We start from the raw sequence: 13,255 nt of genomic DNA, 5'->3' as shown, positions 1-13,255 counted from the left end.
AACTTTGAACTATTACTAGAATTTATATCTATCTTACATAATTGGACTTGCGTGAACAGACCTACATAAAATTTATGTGCCTACAACTCTCGGACGTCAATCCTTCACTTGTTGTTTTTAAAACGAGCCCTAAACAACAGGTATTAATCGAAGGTACAATGATCTAGTAAGCCTTACAATATCGTTTCCATTATCGTAAATAACGTTCCTGCCTGACATTTCATGGAAAAGACTAATTGATTTATTGTTCAGTGAAGATCATAAAGCACTGACTTACCAACAATTAGTGAATCATCTACGTAATAATGTACTCCTTCGTTCGTAAACAGTACAAATTGTGTAATCCTTTGCAAACTGCATACTACATTCCCACAATTTTGAAATACTACAGTACAGTAAAAGCTCGTGTTTCAACTTTCGCTGTGCGACTAGAAGAACCTTTGATATTTAACGTGGCAAACAAGCGATGAGCGATGTGACAAATAGTGCAACCAGTTTCCACCATAAGGGTAGATGATCATTTTACCTACCTTTTCTCTGTACTGGTACTACAGATATTCAATATATGCATCGATAGGCATGCGGCACACACCAAAACGGTAATCCAGTTCATTCCATACGTTCAATAGCATGTTTCGGTCAATGTTTGTCCAGTAGAATTGGTGTGTTCGGGGTCTTTCAGTGTCATTGGGAGTAGGGTTAGATAAACTGTGTCCTTGACATGCCTCCACAGAAAGATGTCTCAAACCTGGGGAGGGAGTTGTCACCAGAGAAACATCATGCAGACCACCACTCATAATCGAGCGATGTAAGTTTTCGCGTTGTCGCCATTTTGTAAACTGATTTGGCAGAAACGATATCTAGCATATAATCACATGCCACGTACCACCATCTAAACTTGGTGAGTCTATGTATCATCCATATTTGTAGGTCTTATTTTTATTAACACAAAATATTAGGTAACTCAGTGAATTATTTATGCTGTGTATCCTTGCATTTATAAGTGAGCACAAAACATAAACGCTCTAAGCTCCACATGTGGCACGTTTCTTTGGAACCCAGCAGAAGCAAATTATGCCGGAAATACTGGCAAAAATACGCCACCTTTGAACTATTCATCAAGCACCGTTTCTTCCTTTCATTTAACCTTTTCAGGATCGATAGGGTTTTTCAAGACACTAGAAACCTTTACATTGGTGCCCCTAGTACCCCTTCTAATTGTCACAGGGACATGAACATGGAGCCTTGTAAAGCTTGTGGGACAAATTCCAACTAGCTAACTTTTGTTTCCCGCGTTCTAAACCTGAATAATAATAATAATAATAATAATAATAATAATAATAATAATAATAATAATAATAATAATAATAATAATAATAATAATAATAATAATTTTTAAAAATATAGATTTTTGTTTTGGGAAATTTTGTGACAGGCTAGCAACATTGTACTTGTAGTACACAGGAAAAAAATATTTTCACGTGTAGGCCATACATTGAGTACAATCATGTAAAAACGAAAGGCGAGAGTTCAATACCAAGTGAGAAAAAGTTTCCGAACGTGTTTTCTAAGAAAATCATCATCTATATATTTTTCGAAATATTTTGGTCTTCCGTGATGTTGGCAGCTTTAGAGACGCCCCAAATTGTCATAGAGATATCAGTCATACCTTGTTGGAAAGCTAATAAGACACAAATTCCAACGAGGCAAGTTTTGTACCTCTCGTGCGTACAACAAATAACAGTGTTGCTAGAGCCCCACAAACTTCGAAAATGTGTATTTTTCCCGACTTTTTGACTTTCTTCTTCTTCTGCCACGAGTTCGACATGGGAGGCACAACAGTTACCTTGTTGGAATCTGTGTCCCATAAGCTTTTCATGTCTCTGTGATACTTAGGGGGCGTCGCTGTGCTGCCAACGTCAGGGTAGATGACAATATATACGTTAGTGTAGATGACAATATGTACGTCAGGATAGATGACAATATACACGTCAGGGTAGATGACAATATACTGCATATGACAATATATACGTCAGGGTAGATGGCAATATATATGACAATATGACACTATATACAGGATGATTCTCGCAGGTACGATGTGTTGAATTTTTTTCGCCCTTACTATTGTATCTTCGCCTTTTAATTTTTATATGATTGTTCCGAATGTCTGGCGTACATATGACACTATTTTTAAGGCGTACGAAAATAACAGTGTTGCCAGCGTCCCACAATTTTCAAGAATTGTGTTTCTTTTATAAAAAATATACACTGATAAAAGGATAAATTCAATACCCCTCCCATTCACCCCTCGTAAGGTCAATGGCCATACACAGGGTATTAATAATTAGTATGTTCATTTATCTTTATTGGTGCTACCTTTTATGCTTGTACCTACTTTGGGGAAGAGTTTCTGCCCTGAAAGTGCTGGGAAAAGAGGGGGACAAAAGCATCCAACTTTTGTCCCTACCATTCCTCTGCGGGACCCTGATGTGGACGTAATGAACACCATTTACAAGCTGCATTCCTCCTAAAGAAATAGACACCTAAATCATCTTTCTACGTTAATTAGGAGCCCAGCTACGGACGTTTGAACTGCTGGCTCAGTCCTTGAGCCGTTGGTCCTGAAAAGGTTAAGTTATGTATTTGCCTCTCCTTTTTTTTCCACTATCGCAGTGGAAAATGACACAGTGGCAGTTTGTGGGATCACATTGATAAAATGTACAACTTATTCGATACACGGTAAGGTAAAAGAAGTAGCAATGTCTCATTGTAGATCGGTACTTTATAGTGTACGTAATGAGAATTGAAGTTTGAATTTGTTGAGGGCTGGACAGTGCATTCTCCCTTTTCCAACATTTCCTACTTAGAAACTTTAGTGTTGATACGACAACTGATTTTGTTATATTTAAGATTTATTAATGGTGTGGTATTTTCTTAATTAATACTAAAACCAGAAATGACAGTAAATTTCTATCACTTTCGGTTTTAGAAGAAAGATTAGAGTTTATTTTTAGGACACATAACTGATTGCAGCAAGCATTTCTTACTATTACCATTTTCAATCTATAGAAATCAGAATATTAAAACCGGAAGTGGTTGCATTTTCCACTTTCGATGGATGACTCAATCCATCAAGGAACTCGATTCTTACCTGTCGACTCTGTATATCCTGGGCAAGACTGATGGTGGTCCGTACTGTAGTTCGTGAGATTTTGTCTCTCTCGTACGGGCACACAGATAAAAGAAGTAAATATATGAAGATGTTTCTGGTAGATCATGTTTCTGCGAGATCAGATTCCTTTAAAATTTACGGATAGGAAGATGTTTCTGGTAGGTCAAACGTCTTTAAATTTTACGGATACGAAGATGTTTCTGGTAGATCAAACTTCTTTAAATTTTACAGATACGTAGATGTTTTTGGTAATGCAAACTTCTTTGAATTTTACGGATACGACGATGTTTCCGGTATATCAAACTTCTTTAAATTTTACGAATACGAAGATGTTTCTGGTAGATCAAACTTCTTTAAAGTTTACGGATACGAAGATGTTTTTGGTGGAGCAAACTTCTTTAAATTTTACGGATACGACGATGTTTCTGGTATATCAAACTTCTTTAAATTTTACGGATACGAAGATGTTTTTGGTGGAGCAAACTTCTTTAAATTTTACGGATACGAAGATGTTTTTGGTAGATCAAACTTCTTTAAATTTTACGGATACGAAGATGTTTTTGGTAGAGCAAACTTCTTTGAATTTTACGGATACGACGATGTTTCTGGTATATCAAACTTCTTTAAATTTTACGAATACGAAGATGTTTCTGGTATATCAAACTTCTTTAAATTTTACAGATACGTAGATGTTTTTGGTAATGCAAACTTCTTTGAATTTTACGGATACGACGATGTTTCCGGTATATCAAACTTCTTTAAATTTTACGAATACGAAGATGTTTCTGGTAGATCAAACTTCTTTAAAGTTTACGGATACGAAGATGTTTTTGGTGGAGCAAACTTCTTTAAATTTTACGGATACGACGATGTTTCTGGTATATCAAACTTCTTTAAATTTTACGGATACGAAGATGTTTTTGGTGGAGCAAACTTCTTTAAATTTTACGGATACGAAGATGTTTTTGGTAGATCAAACTTCTTTAAATTTTACGGATACGAAGATGTTTTTGGTAGAGCAAACTTCTTTGAATTTTACGGATACGACGATGTTTCTGGTATATCAAACTTCTTTAAATTTTACGAATACGAAGATGTTTCTGGTAGATCAAACTTCTTTAAATTTTACCTGTAGGAAGATGTTTCTGGTAGAGCAAACTTCTTTGAATTTTACGGATACGACGATGTTTCTGGTATATCAAACTTCTTTAAATTTTACAAATATGAAGATATTGCTGGTACACCAAACTTCTTTAAATTTTACGGATACGAAGATGTTTCCGGTATATCAAACTTCTTTAAATTTTACGGATACGAAGATGTTTCTCGTATTACAAACTTCTTTGAATTTTACGGATACGACGATGTTTCTGGTATATCAAACTTCTTTAAATTTTACAAATATGAAGATATTGCTGGTACACCAAACTTCTTTAAATTTTACGGATACGAAGATGTTTCCGGTATATCAAACTTCTTTAAATTTTACGGATACGAAGATGTTTCTGGTACACCAAACTTCTTTAAATTTTACAGATACGAAGATGTTTCTGGTAGCCCAAACTTCTTTAAATTTTACGGATACGAAGATGTTTCTGATAGATCAAACTTCTTTAAATTTTACGGATACAAAGATGTTTCTATTAGGTCAAACATCTTTAAATTTTATGTAATTTCCTAATTTGTATATGTAAGGATTTATTCTTTACCTTTAGTTTATAACGATTAAGTTGTAATTTTCAGCGATGTTACTTCTCTAACGTCCTTTGTAATAAGGTTAGTATTTTTATATCGTTCCCTTGGAAACAACAAATTCTTACAAACATAAAATCTCTACAATAAATATGAAATGTTAATTTTTTTTCCACATACAATATTAAAAATGTAAATTGTAATGAATTGAATTTATTAACATTACTGAAACAAATGCATTGGTCTTCAATTTCTTGTAATAAAAAAATAAACAAATCAATTGAATGTATTTCTCTTAGGTAAAATGGAATGGTAAAAGTAGGGTTGATGTTGAAGTACCAGGATTTTATAAATACCAAATGCAGGGCTTGTGTGGAAACTTCAATGGCAACAAGGACGATGACAGACAAATTACAAACGGAACAATTGTAAAATCAGATGCCGACTTTGGAAACGATTGGAAGGTAAGAATATACAATGTTCTCTCTATATACTTTCAATCCCTTATTTGTGTAACTTCTTACATAGTCTCACACAATCAACTCAAAAGTACTTGTTATAACCGACTGGCGAAAAAGACACACTGCGTACTCAGTTCCTCAGATTTGTCTCAGCGCCATCTTGGTCCTTCTAACTTTACTCATATCAATATTAGCATATGCATGCTATTCAATAACGGACGAGGTAATCATAGGCAGATTCAGGCCTGGAGGACGAAGGATTACTCACGAATTTCCCCAGCGGCACAAGCACTGTAAAATACACAGATAATCGACTGGAAGTACAAAGCATAAAGGAACTCAGCTGATGTAAATAAGAAAAAAAAATCATTCAAGAACAAAGGTACTGCACTGAACTTGTAGGATAGACGGTGAATTCAACTTAGATTTATATAATTTTGTTTGTAACTTTTAGTTGGTAAAATGTTTCAAAATTTAACAAAACACTAAATTCAAACATTTTCGATCATTAACGTTTTATTGCTAAAGTAACGAAATATATGCTTCAGCAAATAATATCCTAACTAGCAAAACAAACCAGTTACTTACTAACAGCTCTCTCTTATAACGTTAAATTTCCAACAGTAATCTCTATCCAAATTAAATTATACGTGAATGTGATTTTTCTTCATAAGTATGAAAAAACTAAGAATTTCCTTCAAATATAATTATTTCTTCTCAACAATACCAAAAATATACACGTAAACTTAACAAAATAACTAAAATTAACAAATATAAAATTTGATTCAAACATACCTTGAATACAAAGTTATTCAAGTCATAACAAGCAATCAGTATCTGTAACCACTACTATTACTATTACTCAATGGAAAAAAGAGTGGTTAAATAAAGTAGCAGAAAATTTCATATATATATATATATATATATATATATATATATATATATATGTGTGTGTGTGTGTGTGTGTGTGTGTGTAAGATACATATGGGATCAATTCAAGCCATAGTAGCCTACTATTTACGCTACTAAAACCTAAATAAAAGAATCATATGCAACGAACAATAATTTCACTTTTAATACAATTTATATTATTTACTTTATGATCAATTTCAATTCAACGAATTTAAAAATGAGTTTAGAAGAACGAACAAAAATAAAATCCACAAAGAAAAAAACTTACATCTCCTTCACTTTTACACAATCTTCTACAGATAATCAGCTTGCTATCAGTAATGTATTATTTGTGTCCCTAAACGGAAGGTCTGCAAACTAAGTAAAGGCTGGAGGGCCATCAGAGGGCAAGAGATAACAGCAACCAAAGCAAGAATAAGAATATAAATGCTATCTACTTTCCGAGCTCATCGACAACTGCGCTTATTAAAAAAAAGAAAACTAAAATAAACATTTATCTGAACTGATTCGAGCCAATAGTACTTGATTACAGGACAACTTGCTCATAGCATAAAAGTCGCTAGATTTGTAAGTATGTCGCTAAATCGTCATTCAAAAATCACCAAACAAGTCGCTAATCGGAAAAAAATATTTTTTGTCGCTATCCGGAAGTCGAATCCTCTAGATTTAGCGACTTTTCCCCCAAATTGGCAAAAATGAGCTGACGTAACAGCTAAAGTCATTTCTCGGCTTACTCTCTCAAACTATAGTTAAAATGTTGAGAGAGGTGCTGCCATTTACGGATTCTCCTAGAACTAATTTGAAAGGAAATTAGCTTTCTTTTGGATTTACAAAACATCTTTCGTGTGTGTTAATTTGTACAATTATCAAAATATTATATAATATTATAATCACGTATATATATATATATATATATATATATATATATATATATATATATATATATATATATATATATATATATATATATATATGTGTGTGTGTGTGTGTGTGTGTGTGTGTGTGTGAGTGTGTATGTGGAGAGAGAGAGAAGCAACCATGATTAATCCCCGCCTGGGCCCTTTATGTCCCACTGTATAGGGGTCCTAATTAGCTTCCACAAGAATCAGGGTACGCAGAAGATGACATAGAAAAAATAAGTTTAGAAAATGTATCTCAGGAAACCCTCGCCTCCTGACAACGGAAACGAAAATGGAAAATGACCTTCATACGTGTATATCCTCTTGTTCTAGTCAGCACGTACAGTAGTACATTTATAAGTTGGCCATCACTGTCATAGAGTAAGATATCACTGCTGACATGGTATGTTCTTTCGTTATAAAATTTATGAAAATAAAAATATATACCAATGTTTATTCTGTACCATGAGTTTAGTTTCTAAAGACGGTTTACCCGCTTGCTCAAAATGGAGTATCTTCTTTGAAATTTGTTCGCCGCTTTTCATTGAAGCATTGGAAACACACAAACTGTTGAAACAAATGTGCGAGTTGTATAATGTCATTGGTAGCAAGTTCTTGTGTTAAGCAGTACATTTTTTTTTTTTTTAATGTTGAACGTATATGCACTGAGGTTAACGGAGACGGTTATAAAGGCATGGATGACTGCGCATTCTAATAAGGTATTTTGCTAGAAAATTTTAATCGTAGCAATATAAAATTGATCTCTATCTTTTCAAATAAATAAATAAATAAATAATAATAATAATAATAATAATAATAATAATAATAATAATAATAATAATAGTAATAATAATAATATGATAATAATAATAGAGTGGACCAGAATTCTGCAGTTGAGCGAATTTAAAAGGAGATGCGCTATCAGATCAAGCGGGTAAACGTCTTTGAAAGCTAAGTTTATTCACGATAAGTTCCGTTTGTTTTACGTAGTTTTACCCTCTGCTTCCTCTGCCTTTACGTTTAAATAACGTATTATTAGAGACAGACCTGACTGCCTCTTTTGCTCTTGTTCTTTCTCTCTACGTACTGTTTTATCGTAGCTCTCTCTCCTCACTCCACATACGTTAGGTATTGAAACACGCCCTAGTACCAGAGACAACTTAAAAATAGCTTGCTGTAAGCTTGCATTGGGCTTGATTGGAAAGCCTGCAAGGATGCCGCAAGCTGGCTTCTAGTAACGAAGTTACATGGGAGCAACCTTAAATTCAGTGTTCCATTCAAGCTTGCCGCAAGCGTAAAACACTTACGGCAAGCCAATAGCCAATGAATAGCCAGTGATACTATGATACTCTGCGAAGGGTCTAAAGCATCGCTTCCAAGTATAACAAAAGGCAGATTGTATGAAAGCACGCGTTGAAAGAGCAAGCGTGGAAAGCCGAAAGCCAAGCACTCACGCGCCAACTGACTCAAAGTTTTCTTGCTGTTTGCGTGTATTTCTTTCATCACAAATTTTATAACAAAGTAACAAACTAGGTCAGCAACGATTTGTTACTTTAAAGCAAAAGGTGATAGATTTATAAACATACTGAAGTCGAAGATAAAATAAGATCGTTGGAGAACCCTTTTCCATTTTCGTTGCCCCTACTCCTCAGGCGAAAGTTTGTTGAACAAATGTCATACATATTCTAAAATGTAACATCTTTGTTTTATTATTATTGTTATTTCTTATTATTACTATTGTATATTAAATTTATACAATAACATTCGTGTGACGCGTGCAGTGCAAAAGGGAACCAAGTTCACTTTTGGTCAATTTGGACATATTCCATTTTTAAGAGTTCTACCTGATGTCCGTTTCAGATCTTAAAGATTGTTAAGACAACTCTCATAATGTAAGAAAGGTGTTTCCATGTAGTTAACCGTACTGCACAAATTTTATCTATCTTTCTCTCACAACGTTTGTAAAATTGAAATTATTTCCTTGTGCTCTGAATATTCCATATGTCTATATTAGCATTCTTAGAAGAAAATTAAGAATAAGGAGAATGATACAAATTGTGGTTTATGCAATTGTCCCCTCCATCTACATATTTAATTTCTTTGTAAAATCTGATGTTATGTTGTTCATTTCAGACACCTCATGGCCAGCCTCCCCATTGTACGAATGCAAATGAAGTGGAAGCATGCAACGACGCTAATTCAGCCGCACGTAAAGAAGCTGAACGTAAATGTTCTATCTTGAAGGTAAATACATTATTTAATGACTTTGAATGTTGTAATTTTGTAAAGATATATCATCCACCTAACTTACCGTCTAAATATTTTTAGATTTTAGATTGACACATTTCTTAAATTTAATGTTGAATTCACATATATACCTCATTGTTGGCACTCTATATCCGTTGATTAGTTTTAAAATTTGAGGGCTTGTTGGAATTAAGTGAGCGAAAGCATCTTATGTATTTCAATTTAAAGTACTCTAAGTTTACAATTTCCCAGGATAATTCTGAGATTTGCGTAAATTTAAGACGTAAACTTTGTATTCGATCTCTGGGAGTTGTAATGCCTGAAGTTTTATATACGAGGATTGTGAATATTATTGTTTCATAAATTAACGCTACGCTATAAATAGCTAAAATTATGACTTATTTTATGTTATAGATAATATTTCCATAGTCTACAATGCCTACGTAAAATCTAGACTGGGGGTAAAATCTTATCATTTCCTGAAATATGTACGTTTGGAAAAATAATTTTCTTCAATATTAGCAGAAATACCTGCTCTTCACACAGGAACAATCAAGTTTAATCAATGTAAAACTGGAAATTTGAATTCGTGTTATTGTTCAGTTAAAAATCTCTTGGCATCGCGACTTCTGTCGAAGAATTCGAAGTTTAAAATATATAAAACAATAATCATGCATGTTGTTCTGTATGGTTGTGAAATGTGGTAGTTTACTCTGAGGGAAAAATTTAGACTGAAAGTGTTTGAGAACAAGATCATGAGAAGAATATTCGGTCAAGAGAAACGGGAATGTGGACTACATAATTTATATCGTTTATGAAATTTTAGGATCACCAAATCTAGGGGGCTCAGGTGGGCAGGCCAGGTAACCAGATTGGAAGACAATAGAAACGCTTTCGAAGATTTAATTGAAAGTACTATCGGTAAATGATCATTAAGAAGACCTAGGCGCAGATGGGAGGACAATGTTAGGATGGATTTCGCAGAAATAGGAATACAAAGTAGAAGCTGGATGCAATTCGCTAAGAGTAGAAGTCAGTGGAGATATTTTGCGAACGCAAGATTGAACCTTCGAGCTCCATAGGCCATAGAGTTAATGCATTAAAACCTGAAATACATTAGAATAGTTCTGTTTATCCCCACTTATGTGAGCTACTCTTGTAAATGCTAAAAGATTCTCTAACTAATTCTCTAATTTTCTAATTTTTTAATTAACGGATTACACACCTCTAAGTTAAGCGAATCCTCAAATTGGGGATTTTCCGAATAAAGAATCGGAAATTTTAGCATTATGAGAATTGTCCAATTTCCCTCTCTTGGAGCAGTTTTTTTTTTTTTTTTTTTTTTTTTTTTTTTTTTTTTTTTGCCACTCAAGGTTCAGGACTTTTAACCAGGTTTATGTATATATATCGAGTTTCAATTCTGTAGTTTCAGAAATTCGATAGATACTCTATTTTGTCAATAAATAAATTAATAAATAGCTTTTAATTCTTAAATGACCTTCCTTATTACTATATATATAATCTCTGTATGACATAATACATAATACATAATTGAGCTTTCCTTGCAGCGAATGATACAACCAATTCGTCTTAAGATCGACCATATAAGTCTTGATTATCTTCATCGCAAGTTTAATTTACTCTACGAACTATTAACAAAGTTTAGTAAGATTCTTAGGGAGTCAATGTCTGTACTTGACTAATTGTTTCACGTAGTCCTATATGAGCTAACAAGAGATCTTTTGAGTACCCTGGGTAGTCATTCGATCAATGCAAGATAAAACTGTTGACATTTTCTAGTTTTGGCCAATAGAAAACAAACATTTGTTGATATATTTTAGCTGTGTCCTCTGGCGTGTAATCTAATAATATCTGAGCACGATGTTGTTAGTGTACAAAGAGGAAAACATTCGTAGTTCTACCACAGGAAGCCCATATTATCTTCTAAAGAGAGACAATGCAATGCAACGTGTTCACAATTTACTTATTTATATGTTACTAAAATGGCTCAATTTCGAAGTGTAATACTGGGTTCATATGAATAGTACAGATTAATATTTAATGTTAGAATGTTTAAATATTTCATTCACCCATAGTTATATTTGTGCTCTTAAGCAATGCCAGGACTTTTAAGGGGAAAACTCAAGTATATATTCTTCTTACTGGAAAAAGTTATGAAATTAACCAACGCGGAGTCCCTAAGACGGAGAATAACCACGAAGCCCAGTATGAAGTCCCTACGACCTCCCTCATGACACAATTATTAATTTGATGAGGTATATGCATAATGACCAGTAGAAGTTGAAACACTACCTTTACATGTACTCCAAAAGAAATATCAAATGTAAGTCATAAGTCATACTTTATTTACCATCCTGGTTGCTCTGATCGTTAATAACTGAACAATTTAACTCACTTTATAATGTAAAAATAATCTATCAGTGAAAGAAGTACATAAATTAGAAGACATATTTCGAGTACAGGAATACAACTTGTTGAAGTACCCATTCTTGGGAGTTTAATAATAGATTTACAGAAAATATTTGAAATAAATATCTGGGGCTGAGAGGTAAACTATGCTAAATCACTTTTTGGCCGAAATGGCGTTATCATATTTTTCTTTACTTACATTAGCACGAGGGACACTAGAACGTTTTTTGATGTGGACAACTGGAATGCAAGAAGTGAAGAATTTTTTCGTCAATTAGCAATCGACGCAATTCAACAAAATATTGTCTTGAAAACACTTTTTCGCTTCTTCTGTGAAATTAATGTCTCATGATTTATACTTCTTTACCTCTCAACCCCAGATATTTCAACTCCCTTTCCACCCTTACAGTACTATTTCAATGGAAATTATAAAATTCTACATCGATCCAAATGATAACTATGTTCTGAAATTCATTTATACAAAGGATACGTCATTATTCTTTGTATTATTCTACGTCAAGAAACAAAACAAAGAGACCTGATTTTCTGAAATTTTGAACATGACTACTATCTAAAGCATAAGGATTTTAGGCTTTCAGTGACAAATATAGAAACGTTTAATGCTAATTTAATAGAATAATTAGGTAATTCAGTACTTATAGTTGTGCACCAGAGTAATTTTCTAAATAAAAAGGAAAAATTAAAAAGCCAAAGCTTACAAAGTCGAGTTTGTAATTGATAAATAAAGGGACATTTAGTTGATCATCCAAATTAAACTGTAGTAGTACGATGAGGTGATTCTAAGTGTGCGCGTTCATAGAAGAAATAACATTTTACAGTGGAAGTATTTGCAAAGAACTCCCTTGGAATATGTTGAGTATGAACAATCAAAGAAAACTTTGAAAATAATTATACGCTATTCCAATAAAATATAGTATATTGATTTACTGATTCATGACTTCCGTTTAATATCACCTCTGAGCGTTGAAGTTACATAAAGATTGATCTAGACTTGAATTACTATTCAGGCATACGTCCTATTCTTTGTCAGTAACTGTATCATGGACCATGCGCATAGGAAGCACAAATGTTTGACACTTGACGCAGAAATATACACCAAAAGAAATATAAAGGCAGAAGGAATATCCCCGACTATCGATAAGAAAAAAAGAGATGAAAATGATATTGTCAATTTTTCTTAGTCCAAAATATGATGGTTAAGTCTAAGTGTTAACAAATCAATATCAACTTACTTGCCCGCTTTACAAGATTACAAATTTATCAAGTTTTGTCAGATGAACAGAGATATACGAACATCAAAGGCATCTGGTATGATCGATTGGTTTAAAGATGTGGTAAGAAGTTGGTAATGTGGGAAAAACATGGAAGCTAGAGAGAGAGAGAGAGGAGAGAGACAGAAAGAGAGTATGGAAGACTTAAAA

At 33.4% G+C, this 13,255-nt stretch overlaps 2 protein-coding genes across 2 annotated transcripts in view; both read left to right on the top strand.

Annotated features, from left to right (window-relative positions):
- Positions 1–5,622, top strand: part of LOC145681322 (mucin-2-like) — an 83,119-nt gene extending 77,497 nt beyond the window's left edge. Inside the window, exon 8 of the mRNA XM_081752981.1 lies at positions 5,164–5,622. Within this exon, the coding sequence (XP_081609107.1) occupies positions 5,164–5,622 (459 nt within the window). The remainder of the gene's footprint in view (positions 1–5,163) is intronic.
- The window catches only part of LOC145680794 (kielin/chordin-like protein), a 222,949-nt gene that overhangs the window by 200,995 nt on the left and 8,699 nt on the right, over positions 1–13,255 (top strand). Inside the window, exon 9 of the mRNA XM_081751833.1 lies at positions 9,270–9,380. Coding sequence (XP_081607959.1) covers positions 9,270–9,380 — 111 coding nt within the window. The remainder of the gene's footprint in view (positions 1–9,269; positions 9,381–13,255) is intronic.

The sequence above is a fragment of the Thermobia domestica genome, chromosome 3, assembly GCF_964235325.1.
Source record: "Thermobia domestica chromosome 3, izTheDome1.hap1.1, whole genome shotgun sequence".
NCBI lineage: Eukaryota > Metazoa > Arthropoda > Insecta > Zygentoma > Lepismatidae > Thermobia > Thermobia domestica.
Note: the sequence above shows the minus strand (reverse complement) of the source record. Positions and strands in the feature narration are given on the sequence as shown.